Consider the following 26,364-nt stretch of genomic DNA (forward strand, 5'->3'; position numbering starts at 1 on the left):
TCTGAAAACAGTGGGGATATATTTTGTCCACTTACAGTAAAGATCTTTGCATAACTCTCCGTTGTTATGGGAGATGTAAAAAGCAGCCCTCTGTAACTAAACTAACCTGCTATACATCAGAGAACTTCATGCACTCCACTGATGGTCTGCATTTTCATTCCAGTCACTGGAATCTTTGATGAATTACATTGTCATATATAATGAAGTCTTCACAGGAAAACTACTAGAGTTTATTTTGAAGCTCAGTCAGAAGGCGGCAACTCTAGAAAAACAGGAAATGCATAGATTATAGTGCATTATCTAGTTTATTTTGCATTCCCCTGCACCTTGAAATGGATTCTCCTTTTCCCTTGAAATGGATCATTCACAAATCACGCTTTTTATGAGTTACATCTGTCGTTCTTGCAGAATTAACGATTTTTTACTCAGTTGCTCTCCCTCCTTTGCTTTTACTAGTAACTCTGCCTCAGCTTTTTCACTTTTCAGTCTTACAAATGGAATCAGTTGCATCTTTCAGTCTCCTTCATTTCCTTAAGCAAAATTTGTAAATCTGTGAAACCAAATTACAGCCACATCATATAAAAAGGCAGCCTTCACCTTCCTTTATCCCTGAGAAATAACCCCCAAAGTCTCCAATGAATACCAATGAAACCAGAAATAATAGCAACTTTTACACAACTCTGAACAAGTTTTCTGATCTGTTTAGAAAGAGCAGATTTATTTATTTGTTTATGGACTTGCAATGTCAAATGCTTTAAGAACACTACGTTGTTGTTGGAAAAGTGTATTAGTTAAACTATTTGAAAGATTCTTTGTACTTTGAAATGTTTTCATCTAGTAAAGATCAAAATATTCTGTTCATATTCAGAAAGATCAAGCTGTTTCCCTGTAACTGGGCAAATGAGAAAGCTTGAGAAATAAGCAATGTAGAAAATAAACATTAATTCAATATATTTGTTTATATTTGGATTTGTTAGTGACTTAGTAAGTTACAGACTAAATAGTGTTAGATGAAAAAACACTACACAAAGACAACCAGACATGTTTGGCTAGTGAGTTTGGAGTTTACATCCATCAAAAAAAATCAGTTCAGCTTTCAGGATCTATTATTATTTGAAATGTGGCATCAAATGGTGCATCCACAAATTGAAGACTTAAGGAAGACTATATATATATATTTGTTATGTATATGTATTTATTTTCTAATAAAGCCAGTGGTTTGTAGACTAGAACTTGTGGATTGGATGATTTGACACTACAAACAGCATTTAACAAGGCATGTTCAATGAGATACGGTCATGCCTGATATACACCAAGAGGTACAAGGTCACTGTACACATTCAACAGAGTGACAAAATCCCAGTATGATGGATTCTTTAAGCTGGTTTTGAACATATAAATGTCAAAACACAGTACAGACAGATTAGCTCATGCTAATGTAAAAAGGCAAATGTATTTCTAATATTCTGGATCTTAAGCACTTAAATTTATGTATCATGGAAATGAAGTAACTGGAGATTATCCAGTCAGCTACACTTCTTCCCCCAAAGATCACATCCCTACTGCACTTTCGAGACTGAACAAGCAACACGAAAGCTGTCTTTAACTTGGGAGAGCATAAGCTCACTTTAAGAAAAGCAGTACTGAGAGAGATCAATACTTCCACTTTTTTCTTCTTAATCTTTTTCTCTCTTCTGTGTTACTTTTACAGAATGGTTTTTAACCCGTGGCCCATAACATTGACACCATGCACAGGGAGAGACTGTGAAGGCCGTCTGCCCCGCACACCACCCGCTTCATTCAGCTGACTACACGGCTACAACCTGCAGGTTCTCCCCTGCAGAGGCGGGATGGCATGAATGCATTTCAAAGGACCAGGGGGTAGTGGTCCCGTGATAAATCCGAGACATTCGATAATGTCGCACACGAACTGCCCATGCCAGCACTGGGATTTGAAACCGGAAAACCCGTCCTGTGGCCTCAGCAAACCAAACTGGTTTCTGCAGCTGGGTTCACTGTATCAGTTGTTTGTGAACCAGAGAGTTGTATGAGCTGTTTTGCACGAACCTCAGCTCTGTGCTTCTGTCCTGATGAAAAGCACCGTTCGCCGGGCACGGAGGGCTGGGCTCCAGCCCCAGCAGGCTGCCGGGCACCAGCCCTCCCCCGGGAGAGAGGCCGGGTCCCGCCGCGCCTCGGTGTCCCGGGCCCTGGCCGGGTGCGCGGGAGCCCGGCACGGCGGTGCGTGTCGGCGAGCAGCCGCTTAGCGGCAGGTCTGAGCCGCGCTGGCGCCGCTACCGACCCGTGAGGGCGGGCGGCGCGCGCCCGCAGCGCTGTGAGGCGCGGGGTTCGGCGGGCCGTGAGAGGCGGGCAGACCCGCGCGGGGCGATGGAAACCGCACTGGCAGCGACAAGGTCGGGTCCCGCCGGTCGCGTAGCACCGCTGCCCCGGGCCGGTCTCGGGCAGGGCGCCTCCCGCCGTGCGGCTAGCAAGCGCCTCTGCCCGAAGCTCCGGGGCGAGCGGGAGACAACATGGCGGTGGCAGCCACTAACCCCCTCCGCCCCCCCACCCACCCGGGCGGCACGAGAGTCCCACGGGGGCCGGGGGCGAGGAGGCGGGAAGGGCGCTGCGCCCCGCCCCGCCCTTTCCCCAGCGCGCGCGCACGGACCTCCCCGAGCTCCGCCCTCCCCGCTTCCACGCCGCGCGCGTGGCGGCCCCTCCCTCCGGCTCCGAAGGGGGTGGGCCGCACGCGACCGCGCCGCGTCACGTGCTGCCAACCGCCGGCGCTCACGTGAGGCCCCTCCCCGGGTGGGCGGGGGCAGCGGCGGGAGGAGGAGATTCCTCCGGAGCGGGGCGGGCGGCTCGCGCCCACCTCCGCGGCGGCGGGAGCCGCGGCGGCGGCGGCGGCGGCGGCGGAGCCCGAGCCCCTCCCCCGGGGGCGGGGCCGCCCGGGCCGGCGGGCTGCTGGCGCCTCCCCCTCTTCCTCCCTTCCCCCTCCCCGCCGTCCCCTCAGTAACTTGGCTGCCTTTTATCGGGCGAGCGGCGAGGCGGAGAGTTTATTGGTGCCGGAGCCGCGGCGCGGCCGGGGCGGGGAGCGAGCGCGGCGGCAGGGCGGGGGGCCCGGTCCGGGCCGGGACGATGCTGCGGCTGGTGTCGCTGAAGTTGGGGCGGCTGTACCGCTACGTGAAGCTGGCGGTGCTGGGCAGCCTGGCGGCGGCGCTGGTGCTGAACACGCACTCGCTGCTGGCCTCGCTGCAGCGCAACGAGCTGTCGGAGCGGCGGTTCCTGCAGCTCAATAAGTGCCCGGCCTGCTGGGGCACCAGCTGGTGCCGCAAGTTCCTCAACGGGCAGCTGCGGCTGGAGAGCTGGGGCCGCCTGCGCCTCTTCGACTTCTTCAACGTCAAGAACGTCTACTTCGCGCGCTACGGGGAGCCCCGCGAGGGCAGCCGCCGCGTCGTCCTCAAGCGCCTGGGCTCCGCGCAGGAGCTCGCCGACATCGACACCAAGATCTGCCGCCGCGCCACCGGCAGGGGCCGCTGCGACCTCCTCCAGGCCCTGCACGCCACCGAGTTCGCCAGCCTCAACGGCGACGTGCGGCTCCTCACCCCCGACGCCGTGGAGGGCTGGTCGGACCTGGTGCACTGCCCCTCGCAGCGCCTGCTCGACCGCCTGGTCCGCCGCTACGCCGAGACCAAGGACTCGGGCAGCTTCCTGCTGCGCAACCTGAAGGACTCGGAGCGCATGCAGCTCCTCATCACCCTCGCCTTCAATCCCGAGCCGCTGGTGCTGCAGGTAAGCGCGCCCGTCGAGCGCCCGGGTGGGCGGCCCGCCCCCGCCTTGCTCTCCTTGGTGCTGCACGGCTGGGCAGGGGCCGGCGGGCCCCTTGCTGGAAGCCCCGTCCCGGCCGAGCGCCCTCCGTGGCCCTGCCTCCCCCGCTCCCCCGCCGTGGCCGGGGTCGGCTTGGCTGCTGCACCGGGCGCACCCAGCTGTGTGTCTGCGCGGGGGAGAGCGGGGCTCCTGGGGAGCCGGCCTCAGAAAGGGCGGCGAAACGCTGGGGACCCCCTCTAGGTCTGACAGTGACTCCGGTGTCAAGGTATCAGCTGTCCGGGCTGAGGAGAGGGTCTCTGATTCGCACTCTGGGCAGGAGGCGTTTCTTTATCTCACTCAGTCTCATAGTTTTTCTTTCTTCCTCAAAGACTTTGTGCGCTTTCCCGATTTGTCTTCCTCCTCGGTGCTACCGTTCCTGAAAGCTTTAACTCGCTCTCCATCCTTCTTGCCTGTCTCATCTCGGCAGGGAGCTTGCTTTTCTGTTCAGTGAAAGCGAGCAGCTATTCTGCAAGAAGCAGGCGGGGTGGCACGCCGTAAGGCAGATGCTTTCTGCTGGATTTGTGCCTTTCTTACAGTTAAGTGTTAGGCTTTAATCCTATGGCATCTTCCATAATACATATATTCCTAGGCAGCTATGGGAGTCGGTGATTAGTTTCTTAGGGCCTAGTTTAATAGATAGCGAGTAGAGACTTTACTGTAATGCTGTTGTGCTTTCCTTGTCAAAACTCCTGTGCTATGTCATGTTCTTATGCGAACTAAATACTATTTGTTTTTCTGTTGGTGAAAATTAGAAATGGGTATTTTGTAGCCTGATGAGCTGAAATGAACAGTACTCTTTTTTCAGTGGTTACATATTTTATATTCTTTATTTGGAGGACTCGTTATGTGTGCAGACCACAAATTTGTGCTTGAACATGCCGTGTAAATTTTCAGCTGAAAAATTTGTAGGAAATTGTTTTATTATGTGGCACCACTCGGTTGCTTCTGTTGCATATCTATTTAGATTGGGAGTTTTGCATTTCGGCTCTTAACACTGTTGAGGAAACTCCAAGTATGCCTTTAGTGTGTAAGTTTGGACTCTGAATTGTTTTGTCTAACTACTGAACTGTCCTTGCCTCTATCCAATGTATGCTAAAATTGATATTTGCAAATACATTTGAAAGCATCACTGCATGATTACTGTTATAAACATCTGCTGTTTCACTAGTGAGAGGCCAAGAAATATCTAATGCTCAAAAAAAGCAGCGCTACAGGCTTTACCCTCCAGCAAATTCACCTACTCATTAATTTCTAGAGAATGCATTAATGAACTCTACTTAATTAAAAACATGGTTTGGGGTAGTAAGCCTTCTGCCCTTCAGTCTGTCCATGTACAGCCCTTGGGTTTTGTTTTCTAAGTTTCCAGTTTGCTTCTCAGCGGACTTAAGGTACAGTATGTCTCTTCCATTTTGCCATCAAGTTGCTCCTGAGCACAGTGAGAGGGGAAACCCCACTTAAGTAAGAAAATCAAAACTGCTTTGCTTTGCTGAGTATATTTGGAAATTCTTTGAGAATCAATTTGTTTTGGCTGCATTTCGTACAACTTAAGAGTTTTGGTTTTGAACACTGGTTCCAACATACCGAGCATACCTAGATGGCCAGAAAACAGCTCTGTATGTTTCTTCATAATTTGAAGGGGCATAATGTATTCTTTACAGACAAAGGGTATGGCACAGTTGCAGTGTCTCCTGTTGTGGGGTGGATCAAAGGCAGTGGGCAGCACTGGTTGATTTAAGAGTCTTGATTCCTGTCAGCTTCTTGATAAGCTGTGGATGAGCCCTGAGGCTGTCAGGCAAATCTGTTGAAGAGATGAAAATCTTTGGACGTGAACTTAAATGGCGAGCAAAGTGCTTGTTATCTTAGCAAAGGCGCTGCTGAGAGCAGAGCAGGTGGGAAGTGAGGCAGCTTTTGCCAGTCCAGAGTGCGGTAAAGTTGTCTGTCACTTCTTATCAGATCAAAAGTGTTTTGCAGAGTCTTGTAAATTCTGATGAATAGGCATATCCTGGAAAATATTTCTGGGTAACTTTAGGCCAGCTTTGTGTGTTGAAACACTCTTAAAAGTTAATGTATTCTCCAGAAGAGTATTCATCAATTTTGGTAATGGATACTGATGGTTTGAATGCCTTCCCTCAGTTAGGAATGAAATATCTTAAATATATGAATCAGAATGAACTCTTCTCATTTGCATAACATGTCACATACCACTCCATTCTCAGCCTCTACCCAAGAAACACGTAGGGAATGGATAATTCTGTGTTATGCAGCTATTGCAACAGCAAGATGTGGGGTAATCTTTATGATAGATGAAGATACTTTCCAGAAGTGATAACTGGCTACTGAGAAGTTTGCTTGTATTTATACATGAGATACATAAAACATCTTATGGTTTAGTTTCTGCGGTATTGACAAGGGCAGATATTGGAACGAGAATGAGGCTTGTAGGCTTGTTCTAAAAATCAGCTGCTTCCAAGAAAGGAAACCTGCAGATGTCATGTCAAGAATCAGCTTTTAATTTAAAATAAATAAATAAATAAATAATATTTGATACATTTAACTCATGCTGTGTGTTTGTCACCAGAAGGCAGAAGGGAAAGTATTGCTAGTTTTTGCCTTGAGCTTTTCATGAAACACTACTGTGACTGTTTATAACACTGTCATGAATAACAGTTTTGGTTTAGAAGCAGAGATAACTTCTAAATTCTTGATGTTCAGTGCATTAAAGTTCTATGTTATTTAATTCAGTTGTAGGAGCAGCCAAATATAACTAGGCACCAAATTTAAAGCTTGATCTTTGATTTATAATAGAAAATTTGCTTTAATTATCTACTAAAGCTAGCAATTTGTGGATTGTAAGACTTTTTATCAGAGATTGGGATTTTAGCTTGAAGCCTATTTGGAGTGTGGATTATTCCTAAAGTGGCGTTGCCTACAAACAGCGTGTTGTCACAAGTGACTTACAGCTTTTGCTGTAGGAAGTTTTCAGGTGGGGCTTTAACCCATAATAAGATATCCTTTTGGTACAAGTCTAAACAGTAGTAAACCAGCATAATTTTGTATAGATTACTTATTGTAATCCTAACTCAATATTTGTATTTTTATAGCTTTCTTGTTAACCTTCTTTATCCATATTTGTAAACAGTTGCATAGGTGTACTCAGTGAAGTATTCAACCCCTTTTGCCATTTTACTTCATGAAGCAAATGGAAGGACAGTGGCATTATTATTCATTACAGTTTACATCTTTTCTGGGTATTAAAATATTATTTTTACTTCCATATAATCTTGCTTAACTAGTCAGTAATTAAATCCTCTCACATTTTTTTTATCTGAATTCACATATTAATGAAACAACCTATATGCAAAAGTTGAGGAAAGAATTTTTTAATTTGAAGTGTAAATATTTAAGATTTAACTTCTGATAGGTTTGGGTTTTTTCCTTCCTCTTTCTAGTAGTCCTTTCCTGCAATAAAGACAAATATTTTTTAGTAAAATAAGTTCTGATCTGTAATCAAAATTGCTACATCTAAACCAATATTTTATATCAACATGAACAGCTTATTCAGACAAAAGCAACAACAAAACTTGCTGCTGTTTCCTTCAAACTCATTTAATGGAAAGCAGAGTATTTTAAATAGGAATCACCTGGAGGATAGGATCTGTGCATGGCATCTGATTCATAATTGAATATGATGACTGTGTGCATCAAACACTTGCAAAGAGAGGTCGGCCAAAGTTGCCTTGTGAAGAAATAGCAGAAGTTTAAAAATAAATCGGATTACAGACTGACTGCAGTGTGAATATTCACTTCTTGCAGAATTCATAGAACCAGCATGGATATAAGTAGATTTATTCTCACCCTATGACTTTTTATAAACCACCCACCTTGTTTGTCTTTTGAAAATAACTGTAGTGGAGAAACTTTCTTCATTTTTTTGACCATGATGTGCACCCAAATAATGGATTTTACTCAACTTTATGAAGTAACATGATTAAGTTTCATCTTCACTGGCAAATAGAAACATAAACTTACTGTTACAGAACCAAAAATGTTTGTTGCCTATTGATAATTTCCATAGAGGCTGAGATTGTTGGTCAGTCTTTGACTCTTACACAAATTCTCCCAATTCCTAACAAGATTTGTTCCAAAATCAAATCAGTTCAACAGAAGGATTTGGGGAAATAGTTAAGCTTTCTCTAGATTTTCCATCTCAATCAGCCTCCAGATTTCTTATTTAGAGCCCCTGTGGCAGTCTTTTAACAGGTTTGAGCTGCTTTCATTGTGCCACCATAGCTGCCATGCTGTGAGCCATAGTATGCAGCTATGCATTGTCCAACATGTGAAGGCCTGTGGCAAAGTTTTCAGTTTTGTACTTAAATACACACACACACAAAACCCGCGCAAACCAACAACGCCCAAAAACCAGGGCAAAGCGGAGAATTCCTTGTTCTGGGAGTTGGGGGAACTACAGTATAACTCACTACTGCTGAAAAAAGAAATTGTTTCTAGGTAGAAAAATTGTGGTTTTCATTAAAGTGGTTGTATTTCTCCTAAGATCTTAAGGTTAGCTGAAAAGACAGTTTACATCTGTCCCAGTGAAACTGAAGCATAGGTTTTATTAATTGTTGTGGCAGAAGTGCATCTAGAGCTGGTCTTGCAATACTCAGTCTTGCCTTTGTGTTGGCCCTTGCATCAGTGTCTGGTACTGCCGGATGCACTCTTAAAATGACAGTGCATTTTCTTTGTTTTCAAAGCAAACTGGAAGTTTGCACACAACCTTTGCTATTAAAATAAAAGTAAATAAAATGCTTGCAAATAATATGTCTTTTTTTCCCCCCAAACTATAGAAAGTATCTGTGAATTATGTCCAGAGGGCATTAATGCAACTTTGTCTTGAGTTGTAGCTTTTAACAACCTGTTTAAAATGGAGATTCTTTAAAGAATGATGGTGAATGTTTATCTTGTGTGTAAATTACAAGTCTTAAAGAATTTTCTTTTTCTGACTCTAAGAAAAATTCCAATTTTTGGAATTAGGGAAAATAGCAGTATTTCTGCATTTTTTAATAATTGTGTAAATCATTGCCCTTCCCTCAGATATGTATTTAGCTTTCTAAATACTTAAGCTTAATGACTTTATTCTTCTTGCAACTTCGAATCATTGTTATTCCTTGTGGGGAAAAAAAACCTAACCCAAACAAAAACCCAAACCAAGCAACAGCTGTATCTCTATTCCTGGTATAATTACTCTGCATGAACAGTCTGTTACCACATAACCTAAAATTCTTCTGGTTTCTCTTCATGTCATCTTTAGGGCTTATGTTTGGTTTTGTTACAGGAAGGACAATAATAGACATCTGGTAAACATATATTAAAACATTAACTGTGATCTCTTTGAAACAATTTCTTGTGCTGAATTCACTCACAGTAGCAATTTAGCCAAATGTTTTACAGAATTATTTTGCTGATCCATACATAACTCAGTAAAAAGTAAATGGGCAACTTCTCTTGCCTGGGATTTCTTTTTTTTTATCATACACACTGTTCTAGGTTATTTTCTGTTGTTCTAATCTAAAAAGATTGGTAGAATGCTACCTAGTTTTAATGCTTGGTGCCTTTTAAACTGTCTTCATTACTCAATACACACTGATACGTAATTGCTATGCTCAATACCAAGTAGTGGACTTAAGGCAGTTATCCACACTACCTGATGTGTCCTCTAGTGGACTTGTATTATTTAAGTCCTGGCTCATACAGATACTGGCCTTTTGACATACTAAGTACTATTTAGTGTGTAGTTTTAAAAAATGTTGAATATTTTCCTCTGATCTTTATCAAAAAGTTAAAACATAGCTGTTTGAGATCAGTTGCTCATAGTCATGTTACATCCAGTTGATTTGAGGCTTTTTAATCAAAAATTGATTATCTGCAATTTCATCTATTATTCCATTTTAAAGATTCACTGTAGTATGCTGCAGCTGATTATAAATCATGAGTTGCCCCCTCATCCCCAAATTACTCCCATGCAGTTGGACTATTTTTTTGTTTGTTTGAAAGCTATTTTTTCTTTTTGCAGTAAACATAAACTAGCCTTAAGGAATGTCTAGTGCTACTTTATGGATAAATGGATTTTTTTTTTTTTTTCTTTTCAGGTCTTAACGTTTCTTAAAATTCTTTTTTGCACAGATCAGTTGACTGACACCTTTATAAAAGATAATTCAGAAAGCAAGAGATTTAAATTTCAGATGTTCAGATGAGACTTTTGTCTTTGTTGATTTCTGTTTTACATACTTCTAAGTATTGTGGAGAAAAGAGATGAATTTGTTGTCCATCCCTGAATTTCCATTGTGCTAATTTTAAAAAAGAAATTAAAAGTTATTATTTCAATGAATTAAAATTGAGTAGCCTCACGTTATGAGAATATTCCACTGACTTAATTGTACTGAAAATTGAAGACTTAATTTTTGCAGTGACATATAGTATACATGAGGCCAGAACTCGCTTGTACTTGTCACGACCATATTTAATTATGTTCCTTAAATGATCAAAACTATTTTCATCCTTCTGTGACATAGAAGTAAAGTAAAAGGAATGCTTTAGAATAGTGTAGGAATTCTTTAAGTTATTGTGGGGTATGTATTAAAGACAAATATCTGTCATAATCTAGAAGCTGCTGAGAAATCACTATACAGACTTAAACAGAAATCCTCCTGATAAAATGTAACTATGAGCAGTTTTCAGTAACACACAAAAAAATATTACCCCACATTCCAAACCGTGAAATACAAATGTTGTCCATTTGCTTCTGGTATGTCTAATGTAGAGGGCGAGCTGTATTTTACTTCCCTGAATTAAGTAATTGAGGCTTTAGTAATTGAGGTTTTAGTCTTTTTGATTGTGCAAATTAACTTTCAGAAATAAGTGTAGGCCATCTCTGCTAGGACTTCTTTATAGTGATACATTCCAGACTCATAACTAGTGAGAAGTCGATAGTGATCATTTCCATCTGTTGCAGATTTAATCTGAACAAACTTGTATAAACTGCAAACTAATTTGAACAGGTAACAACCAATGCAACTTTAAATTTTCTATAGTATCATTCTTGCATTTAATCATTATTCATTAATTTATTTGGAGCTAAGATACATCTCTGCTAAAATTGTGAAATATAACTTTTAGAGTTCAAATGCTCAGTTTAGTCATTGAGCAACTCCTCATTCTGAGTGGGTTTATATTTAGAGTTGTCTGTGTATTTTTGTCCTATAGTGTGTCAATTTAGCCTGATACGTACCTCTTGTTGGCATGAATTGTATGTAGTAACTGGTTGAAATGTAATAAAACTAAACAAAACTCAAATAAATGAAAGAAACAGTTTCAATGGGAATACTAATATTTGGAATATTCAATGAAATCCACTCTTCACTGTGTGTGTAGGGTATGTATATGCTTAACTTCTGTGGGAGTTTTAGTTGATTGTCAAATGATTTGGCATGTAGTTGAGAATGAAATTGTTTTCATTATACTCACTAGTATTCACAAATATTTTTGAATACGTCTTCTAGAATGCAGATCAATTCCTGACAAAAGAAGGCATCTGCGTATAGAGTGCGCTTTTTAACCTCCTTTGATCTGAAAAGTTTCATTGTAAAATCTGATCTTCCAGTCTGCGTGGTTCCAGAGCTTTACTTATTTGCCTTGGTGACTAATACTAGTGCTACTTCTGTTTGCACTGCAGAATCAACAGTACTCTGTGAGAGTGAACTAATTTTTTTCCTTTTGAGGAAGAGTGTGTTATTGAAATTCACTTGCCGTGCCAGTTTCTGCCTGGGCAAGCACAGTTTAGTAGGATGATTTTAGCAAAGACATCACAAAGAGTGTAATTTTGCCATGAAGGTCTTCAGGATCATAAGGAGTAGGAAGAGAAGTCCCCGCTCTGTTTTGCATATATTTTTTTAATTCCGTTGTAGTTAAGGTGTAGCTCTTTGTTTGTTTCTTTTGGTTTTGAGGTTTTTTTAGATGGAACTCACTTTATACAAAAACTGGTAGTGACATGTAGCATCTTCTAGAGTAGTTTTGAAAATGAAAAGCATATTTTTTTAATGGTACAGTGGAACAATAGCTTAAAGATGTCAGTTGTTAGTTAAACTGTTTTGGCTTTTTTTGGACTTATTAGGATGAATTATATGCTTGATTATGATAAACTAATACTCTTTTAAATGTTTAATTCAAAGGGGATTTGTGTTATTGCAGACTACAATAGGCCTTATCAGCTTCAAGCTGGTGAGTCTTTATTGCACGATCTAATTCACAGCTCTGAACATTCAAAACCAGTGGCAGATTTGTGTATCTTCTCATGTTTAGACAGATGGAAGTGAGGAAGACAAATGCGCTGATAGTGTGTTTTATGCTTCAGTGAAATGATAAAAATCACCCTATTAATTCTCAATATTTATTCTGAGAATACAGTGTATTTTTTAAAAGACATAAATGCATTATTAGTCTTTCAGGAAGAATGTGTCCTTTGTCCCTTTGACAGGGTTGGCTTAGAGAGAGATCTTGTAGCTATGCTAATTAGGGCAACTAAAATGTTTTTTTGATACATGTGTCACTGGGAATGGAGGTAGTAGAAGTTTTTGTCATATTTACTAGTAATTTTCCATCTTTCCATTAGCAGATTTTACATGTTTCTTTGTGAATAGAGAAAGATAACAATGCTAAGGAGGGAAAACTTACTCAGCTGCTTGTTTGTAATTTTTCATATGTATTGCTATATTTTAAAACACTTTTAAAAGCTTAATTGTCTGTGGTTTCCATGGCATTTGTATGTATATTCACAGATAAAATGTGAGTGGGTGCGTCAGAATTGCAGATTCTTGTGTCAGAGAGCTGTTTCTGGTTTTTAACAAGAGCTTAGTTTTTATCTTAATTGTCAAATGCACATTTTAAGTCTTCAAATAGCATATTCAAGTACAAAATCATTTAATTAAATATTTATACTACTAATAATTCGACAATTGAAGTAAAAATTGTTATGCATTACTCTACAGAAATCTGAGATTTTTGGCAGCTATTTACTAAGCTTTTTGTTTCTAAAAGCAAGTTGTTCATGGAAAACATGTTTAATAACTGTACAAATGTGTGTTCATGTCTTACTGGCTTTCAAAGTTTTAATACATGAAGAAAAAAAATCCTCATGTTAGTTGCAATTGTGTCTAGAAAAATGCTTTCGAAATAGAATAGTACAGAAAGTTACAAATCTGTGCTTGCAAAGACAACAGATACGCACTTCAATTAATATTCTTGTCAAACTCACTGAGTGAATATAAAAACGCTGAATGAGGCACTTGTACATATTTTTTATCCCCTTCTTCGGCTACTGACTTGGGTAATGAAGTGTAGATGTGGCTGTTACATGCCAGTTGGAAGGGAGCCAAAACAGAGATGTTGTTTGTACATGTGCAGATGTTGGCAGGATTCCCTGCACTCCTGTTGTCAAAAGATCTTTTTATTGCCACAGATTTATAAATATAACTGTGTTACAGTATGGCATGAGATATTTTGCTGGTAATGTTTGGGATGTTCACTTCTTAATAAACCAAACTGCTTCTAGAATTTCTTGTGTGAAATGAAATTCACTGTATGCAATGCAGGAAGCATAATAGATGTGTTTTGAAGATCAGTGTACCATTGTGACTAATGCTGTACTTTCAAAATCGGTTTAATCCATTACATAAATCCCTGCTGCTGTTGGAAAGGAAAGGAAAGGTCCTTTTAGCTCCTTTCCTCTCTTCTGCGCTTGGCTACTCTGGCCTTCTCCTTTCCTTTTGTCAGTACTACTGTGATGTGGTGATGTGATGAGCTGGATCAGGCTGCTGATCCAACTGAACACCCACCCAGCAAGTGCCAGCTGCATTGCTTTCTTAATGACATGGAGGAAGGGACTGAAATGAGTGTGCTTAATGGGTTGGGAGGGCTGGACACCTTTGTTTCCAATGGTAGCATGGCCTTTGCTGGGTTCAACTGTTTGTGGTTAAATTTGTATTTCAAAAGGGAGGCAAAGGCATAAGCAGAACAGGACTGGAATATAGGAAAGGAACGGGGTGGAAATGAAAAGGAGCGGGGTGGTCCAAAGTCATACTTAAAAGTATTTAGGCATCATTGGTGTAGCAATTGACTATATTGCATTGAGTGCTGATAAAATGCAGCAATATGAAAATGTTATGCACAGTTGGTGAAATCAGTTAAACCTGTGTTTATCAGAAAATGTAATCAGGTAAATTTTCTCCAATTTAAGATATAAGTTTGGGTTTATAAGATAGGATAAAGTAGACTTGCATGGGTACAGGACTGATAGGTACATACATTCAGACTTCCCCAGTTCTAAACTGTATGGCTTTTTCCTGATAGATACTGGTAGGCAGTATTTTGAATTTTCCTGTGTGCCCCTTGATCCTTCTCGCTGGAATGAAAAATTTTTGCTTGCCCAGAGTTCTCTGGAGGTTATGCCTTAGCACCAATTCCTGCTTGCTTCTTTTTGAGTGAGATGACATGTTCCTTTGTAAATAACTAATTTCATTTGATGGACAGCAGCCATTTACTTATTGGTTTTTTTTTGATCTGAGACTGAATACAGTAATGATAAATGTGCATGAAATCTCATTTTGGTGGCATTATTGATGCCACAGGCATGAGTTTTCATTATATTGGTTGGTTTGTAGAATAAGTAAGGAACACTGAATTAGCACAAACTTCATTTGTCAGAAGGTTATTTAGCTAACCACAAACCAAGCAAAAAACCCCAGCCACCTTCTTAACTGTGGAATGTATCACTTGACTTGCCCTGAACTAGTGGATATTTGCCCATACTTACCACCTTCATAAGTAACCCTGAAGCCTACAGATAAAAAACCTGAAGACTGGATCATGTCATCCTTATTGCATAGTAGATTCAGTTAGTGAGAGAGGTTTAGTTCTGCTCAGTTATATGGTATCACAGCTTGAAAATATCATACTGGTCTCAGAACCATCAAATTAGTTCTGTATCATCCTCAGGATTTTTCATGACCAGATTCACCTATGTGAGTAGATCAGGTGATCAAAATAGAGTAGAAGTCCAGATACTTAGGCACCCCAAAAACTTTGAACCTATTCTGGTATTAATATGGGTCTGATAGCCTTTTGACCAACCAAAAAAAGTTCTTCTTAGCAATGGTAAACACAGTTACTTCCCCTAAAACTGTCTTCTACACTTGCCATGGTAGAGGTTAGCTTAATGGCTTTTGCCATACAGGTGGCAAACTATGTCAATGACATATATTAATTATGATTTTAATTTCTTCACATGTACTATATAGACAAGATTTGTTATGTATAAACTTTGAAGAATCCCTGAAAATTCCATAGAGGACATCTTGAGCCAGAATCCATCTGGGATGGATGCTCAGCTTCCAGTTAGGTCCAATTATCAAATAGTGTTAACACATAAACAAATGGATATTTTTACTGCCTCAAAATTATATTCAAAATATTAAATAATTTTAAAACTCTAAATGAACAAATTGCAATGTTCTTAAATGTTCCAAGCAAGGACTCCTGGAAGCTAGGTACAAGTTAACCTGGTACTCAGCCTTCATTTTAGATACTGGTGCAATTAGGGCCTCCATAACATTTTATTAAATGCTTTAATTATATCAAACAAAAAGTGTTTTAATGACTGTTAAATCATGCCTGTTTAACAAATGTGAAAGTGGGCATTTTTTCATTTGTGCAAACTAGAAAGCTCATCTTGATGAGAGTAGCTAGATAAAATTAAACAACATGTCCTACCATCATTAGGCTTGTATTCAGAATGGAAATCTTCAAATGGTAATCCTGTGTGCTCTGATGCTACCTTCTGTTAAGTATTTTATGGTTTTGGTAATAATACTTGCCTTAAGCTTTTCTGTTCTTAACTTTATGAAAATAAAAATTTAGTAAAGGCTGCCCTTATGCTGGAGGATTAAGCACTTTAGGTTCTCCCCTGCCATGTGATCAGAAGTACATCAATTCCTTCTTATTTGACAGGTATATGTGTGGAATAAGATATATAAGCAATCCTTACTTGACATGAAAACAAGGATGGGCTGAGTCACTTAGCATAGAAGTTGGCAAGGAGCGTGCTTCCAGAGCAGAAACTTCGCTCCTGAATCTTCTCTCTCTGCCTGACAGGCCTGTAGAAGGATGGAAATGAGCATGCTGTAGGTAGGTGAACTGGTTTGCTGGGCTGGAGACTCTACAGTTCTGTGCTGGAGATGTAAAGTGAGAGCCATACGGAGTGTTAGAGTCACATTGTCCAATATCAGTGGCATAAAAATGGAAAGGAATGCTCAAACCTCTTATTTACTTATTTACACTTTTTTTTTAACTTTTTTTTTTTTTTTTTGAGGGGGGATGTGGAAGAAGTATGGTCTCGACTCTCAATAATAGCTGTTCCTTTTTCCTAGTCACCTCTGTATAGTTTTGTGCTTCTTCAGATAATGATTCAGAATGGGTGAGAGAGGAATTGTAGCTGCCTATGAAGAAGTTGCACCGTGGAAGCCCTTGTGTTACCCATCTATAAGAGAGACTTTGATGTGCTTCAGTAAACCTTTTCATTAGTAGCATTTGTACTTAAAAATTCTGTAACTAAGATTCCAGTTTTGTGGTGAAATAACTTAGTAGATGGAGACAATGTCTCCACAGGGTTTTGTTTTTTGACTCCCAAAATGTATAGCTGTTGTGAAATCCTGAAAACTCAATATAACCAAGAGAAACTATTGTTGCTGAGCAAGTGTTCCTGTTTTGCTTTTTCTTCCTCTGTGTTTACTAGCAGTCTCTTTTAAAAGGTAGAGAAGAGAAATATAAGAATTTTCCTCTTGGATATTGCTAGAGGATTCATTGATCCAATGACCTTTTGGGTCAGAGGCCAGTTAGCAGTCTTTCTAATGAAACTTAGTTCCTGCCATGGGAGTGTGCTTACACAGAAAACTAGTGAAATATGCAAGTTTTGTGAGTAAAGGTTGGAGTGTGTATTGATGATTTATATTATTGTACTGACTATTGTGATCTAAGCAAATCTATTTTGTTTTTTAAGGGCTTTTTTAATACTAAATTTGAAGTCTTTGTGTTTCGAATAAGCTTTAACTTTGCTGTTTGCATTTCATGAATAAGTATTAATTCTTGGGGGTACATGTCGCTTGCAGTTCCTTGTGTATTACAGAACTTCTAGTTTTTCTGACCAGCATCAGTATTCTAACTAGACTTAGCATCAGCTGATGCCTAGTGCTTAAGATAAAATGATCAAAACTTTGTGGTCAAAGGAAGCACAGACATGGGTAAAATTAAGGATTGTTGTAGGGGAGGTATGGGTTCTAAGGCTATGATGTTTTGGTATGTAAGCTCTCTAACTTTTCTAAATTGTTTTTTTAAGTGGGTTACATACACAGATTGAGTGAGTGCTGGGCACCTCTTCCCTGACTGCTCTTGCAGTTCAGATCTGTTCCACATGATGTGTTTCCTTCCAGTGTCTCTTTTCTCAATTTACTGTAAATGTTTTCTGCCATCATGGATTCCAGGAGGTGTAAAGTTTCCGTTCAGACTGAAACCCACCATGCCGTTCAACCCAAGTATGGTAAAACCTTTGCTACATCATCATTGCAGAATTGATGATGAGTTGCTTCTGGTGACATGATAGCAAGGTAGTGCACAAGGAAGGAGCATGCACACATAGTGGTATCTCCTAATTGCTAAAATTAGTTTGCATTATATTCTTAGAGCGTGCTAACTTCTGTGCATTTGGCACTTCTTAATTTAATATTGTTATGGTTTCTTCCTGATGCATAGTATGGAGGATACCTTTTCAATGCTTGTCTGTTCATATTGAAGTCTTCGGGCACATTCAGCACAACTGAAGTAGGAAAAATATGCTGGTGTGGTTTTGGTTTGTGGGTTGGTTTTTTTGCGTTTGTTTGTTTTTGTTTTTTTTTTTTAAATTGCTTATAATATGTTATTACTATTCAGTATCTTATGTTAACTTCCAGGAAAACTACTATTGGAGACAAATTTTACTTTGATAAAAATGTTATGTGGCTGTGTGTAATAAACACACAGAGTATGTATGTAGCAATTAATCAAGAGGTAGATTGTTAAGGAGTACTAGAGACATAAGAAACCCTAAGCTTTCTTTTATACCTTAATCTGTTCTGTAATCCTTTCTGTGAGAGATCTTCAAGTGAGAGGATCCTCAAAGGAATCCAATCAGCTGGGGAAAATGGAAAGGAGGGGGTGGTGGGGAGAAGGAGGTGTCACTTTTTAAAAGTTTTTTCTTTTAGGTTATTAAAAAATGCTTTTAATTAAAAATATCAGATGCACAATTATCTTGGTGGGAAGTACACTTGCATTAGTACAACAGATGTGTATAAAACACCAATAGAAAAAGATAGTGGAATTGTGCATGTGTATGTGAAAATGTATATGTGTGTGTATATATAATGTATGGAAAGCTAGATATGGGTTGCATATTATCTCAGGTCCTCTGACTCTTTCCCTTTAGTATTCCATCAAGGCCTCTTGTTCACATAAATATATTTTGTGTTGTTTTTTCTTTCCCTTCAAAACTTAGAAGTATATGGAAGTGTAGTGTTGGTGGGTATTTACAGGTGTCTTTCCTAAATTTTATTGAACAACCTTTTAAGATCTAAGCTGTTCTGTATTAATGAAAATTTAAAAAAATCTTTTTATATACAGAGTTTTCCATCTGATGAGGGTTGGCCGTTCGCAAAGTACTTAGGAGCATGCGGAAGAATGGTGGCTGTCAATTACGTGGGAGAAGAGCTGTGGAGTTACTTTAATGCACCATGGGAGAAACGAGTGGATCTGGCCTGGCAATTGATGGAAATAGCTGAGCAGCTGACAAATAATGACTTTGAATTTGCACTCTACCTCCTTGATGTCAGCTTTGACAACTTTGCAGTTGGACCGAGAGATGGGAAAGTTATCATTGTAGATGCAGAAAACGTTCTGGTAGCAGACAAAAGGTTAATCAGACAGAGTAAGTGTCATCTTTCTCTCCCCTCACCGCGTGTCTCTTCTTTCTCTGCAAGCACGATGTTTAAACTATGTGTAGTTGCTAAATACCCATTTTGTTAGCTTTATAACTAGACTACTAATTAACAAACTAATTAGCTTTCTTCTGCAATTAGACTACTAATTAACTTGACCAATTTGTCAATTTTATGAAGGGTCGAGCTTACCTGAACTTGATTTACATATACTTTTAATCTCTGTAATTCTGCTTTAAATGGAGAGGTTGGGGTGGGAGGAGAGGGTCTGGATGTTGGTTGGGTTTGTACAGGTGGACGGACAGATAGACAAATGGGCTGGCTGACTGACTTGTCTACCTCAGCTAGAAGAGAGAGGTTCCTTTCGTCTTTTCGAGACATCTGTAAGGATGGAAGTCTTGCCATTCTATTTTCTGTGAATGACAGGACAGTCTTACCCCCACTTTGCCTTAGTTACATAGCCTGCCTCTGGTTCGGTTGTTCAGGTAGGTGCTCTGTAATAATGGAACTGCAGGAATGGGTAATTTTAGTACTGCTTCCAAATGGGAACAGTGAAAGTTCGTTCATCTTTCTGTCAACTGTAAAAGCTCAAAGCAGTGGCAGCAGGAGAGATGTTTGACAAAGTGGCGTTACATGGTTTATATTCCTTCTGAGCTTATAAGGAAAACTTACAGACCTGAGGGCTAGAGACACTGAACATGAAACCCTAGATTCTGCAGGAGTTCATGGCAGTAGGCCAAGTGATTCCAGTTTGCTTTGGGTGAATGGATTTTTTTAAGCTTTGCAAATAGACTTCATATGCTGTGCTGCTGAATGAACTTAGAGACTGTATTTTCTATCCACATGCTTTTCCACAAGGAAGTATGTTTTGGGGGGCTTTTTGTGTGGTGTGGGGTTTTGGTTTTTGGGGTTTTTTTTTTTTTTTTGTATTAGATTTATTATACATTCTCAAGGACCTTAGATTAAAATTATCGGAGCCTACCAAGAAAACCTTTCAATGCATTGGATATGCAGTACATTTACTCTAGTACTTATGGGCCACACAAACTTTTTTTTAATTTTTTTTTCCATCCTCTTAAAATAATATTACTTAAGACTTTGACTTTTGGAGCACATCTGAATTGCTCAGTCACCAAGATGACCAAACGAACTCTGAAAAAGCTGATCTGTACATGGAACAGCAGCAAGTAGCATCTTGCAGAAGCTGAGTGCTGAAAGTGTCACGCTTACATCTGTTTTCTATAGTTCTCAGATTAATTTGGATCTAACTAGGATTTTGCTGCATGATTTGTAATCTAACAATTAATCAAGAACACAAAACAAATGAGGACACAAGAAAGTTCTCAGTCTTTGTATAAACTTGACATTTAATACTGATTTCATTAATCTTCTGGCAAGTTTCATTAAACAATCTTTATCTAGAGTGATTAATATGCCTGTTTAGATATTTGAATATGTACCTTCTGTCCAAATGCACTGTACAGTAATATCTAATTGTACTCATATTTGAGTTTGCTGAAAACCATTTTTCCCATTCTCCTTTGCTGTGTTTTTTCCATTTTTGAGTTTGTTGTTCATTGTACAAAATTTACATTATATTTTTATAGTTTTAGCTATTTAGTCATCCTTCAGTATGCTTTTTTTTCTAGACTGGCTTGCAGTGCACCATAAAGGAGTAGACCAATAGCTCAGAGACTACCAAACACAGATACATTTTTCTTTGTACATCGCAGCTCTAAAAGAGATCTGCAAAACTATGAGATTCCATGATAAGGACCTCTTCTCAAAGCTGGCAGTAATCTAGAGACTTAAGATGAAAGTTTTCTAAGAAAAAGTGGTAAGAACTCAGGAAATCTCACACTTAGTAACCTGTTACATATTATTATTGTATAAGGTATTTTCTGTAAATTGGGTTTCAAGGTAAAGAAAGCTTTGTGACAAGACCACTAGTTACACCTTCGAATTTTGATAACTTTTTGAGTATATATAAGGAAGGGTTTATACATGTATGTAAACGTCATTTGTTTTGTTGATTTTTTTTCTTTCTTCAAAGATTATATGTAATGCATCTGCTTTTTTTATATGCACTTTTTATTTACTCTGTGTCTAAAGAAAGAGGTTGGAAGATAATATTTCATAAGTTTATGGCAATTACTTTGCAATGTTTTTTTTTTCTTCTTTGGTAGACCACTTGCCAGTGTTAGTTCCCAGGGCAACTGGAGAACCCAAATCTATGTTGCTAAAATAAATCATGTTGCTTGTTTGTTTATTCCCTTATACTTGTGTGTGCTACATTTTTTCCTCTGGGTATGTGCGTGAATGTAGATTTCTTGTGTTTTGGTGTGCTGTTTTTTCTTCCCTCTCTTTGCTATCTATTTTACCTTCTTTCTTTCTTTCCCTTATTTTTGTATTGCCAGGACCATTTCAGCAGAAGGATATATGAAACTGTCAGATGCAATCTTAGACTAGAACATTTAAGAGATCATCTAAACAGAGTTGGTGTATAGTTTAAATGTTACCAGTTTGCTGTGTATTGAGTTCTGATTGTATACACACGTATGCTCTTTTCTCCTCTCTCTCACTTTTTTTTTTTACTGTCTCCTTATATTTCACAGATAAACCTGAAAACTGGGATGTATGGTATGAAAGCAAATTTGATGACTGTGATAAAGAAGCTTGTCTGTCCTTCTCAAAAGAGATTCTTTGTGCTCGTGTCACTGTGGACCACAATTACTATGCTATTTGTCAGAACCTTTTATCAAGACATGCCACGTGGCGTGGCACTTCTGGAGGACTACTTCATGACCCCCCAGCTGAAATTGCCAAAGATGGCCGACTTGAGGCCTTGCTGGATGAGTGTGCCAACCCAAAGAAGCGATATGGTAGATTCCAAGCCGCAAAAGAACTGCGTGAATACCTTGCACAATTGAGTAACAATGTGAGGTAGTCCACAGTGAAAATTTTTGGCAACACTGGCTAAAACACTATTGCAAAGACACATAGAAAATGAAGTTTTGAACTTATGTATTAAAAAAAGAAAATAAAAAAAAAAGAAACTAGTTTATCAGTTCTCTAAATACCATAAAAATATAATTTTATGGTGTTGTAATGTTCCTTTGCAAACAGACAAGGTACTTACAGAATTAAAACTTGAGCTACTATTGAGTCTCCTCCCTAACTATTTAAAAGGGAGTAGGTCAAAAAGACTGTGATAGCTTAATTGACAGCTTGTGTGTCAAAGGGTACTTTACATAAAACTGCATTAGTGTCACAGTTTTGTGAGGCTGATGTTCTTACTTGGAAAGTCAAGTTAGACTGATGGCCTGTTTTAAAGGCCTTTTTCCTGACATCATTGTCTCATTTTTGTGTTTGTTTAAACACCTTGAAGTGGCATTTACATCCAGGTGAATCTAGCTGTCCACATTGTTTCAAACTTAACGGGCTTTCATGTTGATGCTGTGCAGTACATTCCTACTGTGAGTGCAGGATTCCCACGTTTACTGTCTAATTTTAGGGGGTTTTACACTGTATTTTACTATGCTTACACATTGTGTATTTTTTTTGAGATCATCATAAAATCAAATGTCATTTGAACTAACATTCATTTGATGTCTTTTGTAGTTCTGCCATTGGAAATATCACTTAATGTAATTATTGTACAAAACTTTTACCCTTCATGCCAGTATATACACATGACTGTTTAACAGGAAATCATGGTATGAGCAAACTCTTATTTTTAACAGAGATAATTTGAGAATTGGAGAGAGACTACAATAAAAAGATCTGTATTAATTTAAATTGGGGATAGAAGCTTGTCTAAAAACAAAAATTCACTAGTCCAGTGTAGTTAAGCATAAACCAAAGAAAATGGTTTTGTTTATTAGTTTCTAAACAAATAGTAAAGAAAAAATGCTATACTGTAGTGAAGCTAATAATTCTGAAAATTCAAATTTCGCTGGTCCTTGATTACTCTTTGAAGAACTTCTAAAACTATGTGCTTATGCTAGAAGAAAACCTTAATTTGAATAATAATGTCTAGAAAGTTAGCAGATTGTTTTACATCATTCCCAGTTCTGTTGAATTCAAATGTAATGGAGTTTACTGACTATTCATGTTTTGGTTTACCAGCTAAATTGGTTAAGCTGTATTCACTCTAGACACCTTTCTTGAACTAAGTTTTAACTCTTCCCAGTGCAGTTAAAATTGACTCGTTGAGGTTTGTGTAAATCTGGAGTTGTTCTTATAAATTACAGTTTTTACAACTACTATAATGCTTCATTTTCCTGAAGTCTTATTCATAAAGATACTCTTAGGAAATGTATGCATATCACTTCCTGTAACACTAATGAAGGAAACTAATATTTCTTAAATGCGTGTATAGAACAATATTTTGTACAAGCTAAAAAGAATTCTGAGCAAGGCAGTGTGTGCTACTTTGAAGAGCAGAGTTAGTATGCCTCTCATACTGCATCAAAAGACTGATGGAAACTGTCGCTTTACCAAATTGCTGCAAGTGCAAGGTGAGGAAAATGGCAAACTCACTGACTGGCCCTTCTTTCTCAAAGCTGAAAAAAGTGGAGCCATATAAAGATGCAGAGTGTTTGTTGATTTCTTAGATGACTATATTAAGGATATTTTGGAATTTGAAATTCTAACTTTAAGTCTTCTTTGCCTATGTAGTCCTAATTTGCTCCCAATCCCTTGTCTCATTTTCTGAAGTTAGACTGCCCAATGCAGCTTTTCATTTTCATTTCTCCATTCCCCTCATTTGACAGATGGTTTTACATGCTTGCTCTGGCACAAGCTGTCAGAGAAGGTTCATGTCATTTTCCATCATAAAATCCACTTATTTGAAGAAAACAGACTAACCGTCAGATTAGGTAATATTACCCTACCATAAAAGCCTTGACTTAACACTAAAGTTGATTTTTAAACATCTACCACATTTTCAAATGAGCGAGTGGAGTATGATTGTTAAAGATGTAAAAGAAACAAACACTACCCATTCTGGTTTACTACTTGAGGCAGTTCTGTAACTGTCAGAATGTCCTATCAGATTTGGTTTGGGGTTTAGTTCCCTCAGAAATAAGTTACTAAAGCCGATTATAGAAGGAATTTGAAACTTTAAAAAAACCCCATACACTACAGGGAAAACATTGTGGAGAGCAATAAATCTTGTTCTGTTTGCACCTATCAGATATTTATTGTACAATAACAATTTATATTTTTAGTCATTGCCCATTATTATTGATGAACACGGTGAAATATTTTTGAATGAGATGTTTGGGGTTTGTATGTGCATTACAATTGTCCTTTTGTACTGTAAGTTACTGTTTGATTGGAATATTTTATCAAAACTGTCTCCCTGTGCCTTTATATTGCAAGAAAGTTGTTTCCGCAACTTCTAATGATATTAATAAAGAATACTTTACGAACCTCATCTCAGATATTAATTTTCAGATTAGTCAATCTTTTAAGATAGACTCTACTTAGTCTAGGATGCATTAAAATATACGTAGAACTAGTTTTTGTAGTGTTGCAGAATGCATCATTGTCAAAAGTGACAAATAGGAACTTTTTTCCCCCCCTCCTCCTTTCTAGTAGACTGTTTGATCCAAAGTATGAATGATCTGTCAGGAATCTTTTTATTTTGGAGATTATCATAAGTAGGACTCATTTTCTTAAAAACAACTTGATTGAGCCATATCTTGCTGTTTTATTAGCTCAAAGAAAATAATTTCAGATTAAGCAAGGTGATATCTTCTGTCTTTATTGTTTAAGAAACTTATTTTTCCTTGTATTTAGAGTGACTTACATTGCTTGTACAACTGTCTCTTCAGTACAATATCCTAGAAGTTAATATAATATAAATATGTAATGACTTTTGAGGTTTCTCCTGTACTCTGGATTTTGCAGTGAGCATTTGCATTTGCAATGAAGTCCTGCAGTTATACTAGAGCCATATTGTCCCTTCTGACATTCTGACCTGTGTAAATAATAGGTACAGCTTGTCTCAAAAGCACTTGGGTTTTTTTATTTTATTAGTTAGACCCCTGCTGCCTCAACTTAGATCTCCAGGAACTGCAAACATGCAGATTGAAACTTGTAAAGTTTCCAGTGTGCCTCAGAAGTCAAACTCATTATGATCTTAAGAGGAAACTAGCATGAGTAACTGCTGCATCTTTTCTTTCAGCCATTTGCAGAGTATAGCATAGTATGATCCTAGTTGCCTTGAAGTTCAAGACATGGTGTATCTGGTACTTTCTTACCAGGTACTTTTTCATTTTGAGATATTCTCTTATGAGACACTTCAAATATGTTAAACTTTGTGTGCTGCTCTCATTTACCAAAAACACTAGGTTAAATGCAATTTTCTTTACATTTATTGGAGTGGAGACCTTGGCTACCTTTCATGGATTCCTGTTCTTCCATGTGCCATGTCTGAATTCAGTACTAACTTCTAAGCTCTTTTGTTAGTCATCTTTGTTGTTTGAAACCTGTGATTTGGAGATGAGGATAGATTGGACTGTGAAATCTCTAAAGTGCACGTGGCTATTGAGTATCAGAGGCATGTTCCATTAGGGAACTCTCCCATTTTGAAGATTTGGTGTGAAGCCTACTTAAACTGCTTTTGAAGTTCCTCATGGTTTCTTTCTCTCTCACAGTCTTCCCAAGCCTTTAAAAAGCCGGTCCATCAAATGGAGACTTCATTAGTGTTGGTTTCACTTTTTTCTGTTGAAGCTGCAGTATACAGACCTGTTAATTTATTTGATAGCTTTCGTCTGACTATTTGACTCATCATTAGCATCACTGTTATTTCTACTTTAAATGTCTGCCAGTTTTTTATGTTTCCTTACTTCCGGATCATGTCCAAAGATGTACAACTAGTTTCAATAGATCTTTATCTCCTTCTAGTTTCATTTTACAGTGTTTCAAAGAATTTTTTCCTATGCTGATATGTCATTTTTTTAATGTGACTCTCCAGATTTGACACGTGTTGGTTTGCCTGGGGTACTTCTAAGCATCAAATTCTCTTTATATTTCATACTGAGTTTTAGGAACACAGTTCTCTATTCTTCCAGGCAAAAGACTTTGGAAGTCTGACTTGTACTGTACACTACACTAATGAGCGTTTGTTAGATGCAGAAAGGCCCTGTGGCTGCTAGATGTCTTTGTAGAGTGTCTGTTGTTTTGGCAGCAGCAGAGTCTGTTGTTGCCACGCTGGAAGTATGAGAATATACCTGTTTCGTGTGGTTCAAAAGCTAGGCAAATTTAAGGAGCATTAGTAATGAACATTTGCCGTGAATGCTGGCTTGCGTGTTCAGGTCAGAGCAGGAAAGGTCTGACTTTAAAAGAAAAAATATCTAAGGCTGTTTTTTTATATTTGGTGGGTTAACTCCAGTCTTCTGAGAACAGAAATGTGAAAGCA

General features: G+C 38.9%; 1 protein-coding gene across 1 annotated transcript; it reads left to right on the plus strand.

The window, feature by feature from the left end:
• The first annotated feature begins 2,878 nt into the window (after positions 1–2,878).
• DIPK2A (divergent protein kinase domain 2A) lies at positions 2,879–24,364 on the plus strand. Its single transcript, XM_054835943.1, has 3 exons — positions 2,879–3,789; positions 18,622–18,925; positions 21,551–24,364. Exons 1-3 carry the CDS (start codon positions 3,136–3,138, stop codon positions 21,880–21,882), a joined length of 1,290 nt encoding a protein of 429 aa, XP_054691918.1. The 5' UTR covers positions 2,879–3,135; the 3' UTR covers positions 21,883–24,364.
• Positions 24,365–26,364: the final 2,000 nt, after the last annotated feature.

Source organism: Grus americana, chromosome 9 (assembly GCF_028858705.1).
Source record: "Grus americana isolate bGruAme1 chromosome 9, bGruAme1.mat, whole genome shotgun sequence".
In the NCBI taxonomy this organism is placed as follows: domain Eukaryota; kingdom Metazoa; phylum Chordata; class Aves; order Gruiformes; family Gruidae; genus Grus; species Grus americana.

Excerpts from the sequence above, each read along its gene's own strand:
- DIPK2A (XM_054835943.1), top strand. The coding sequence starts at position 3,136 with ATGCTGCGGCTGGTGTCGCTGAAGTTGGGGCGGCTGTACCGCTACGTG. Across the intron at positions 3,790-18,621 it reads CCGAGCCGCTGGTGCTGCAG|AGTTTTCCATCTGATGAGGG; the intron begins GTAAGCGCGCCC and ends TTTTATATACAG. Across the intron at positions 18,926-21,550 it reads CAAAAGGTTAATCAGACAGA|ATAAACCTGAAAACTGGGAT; the intron begins GTAAGTGTCATC and ends TATATTTCACAG.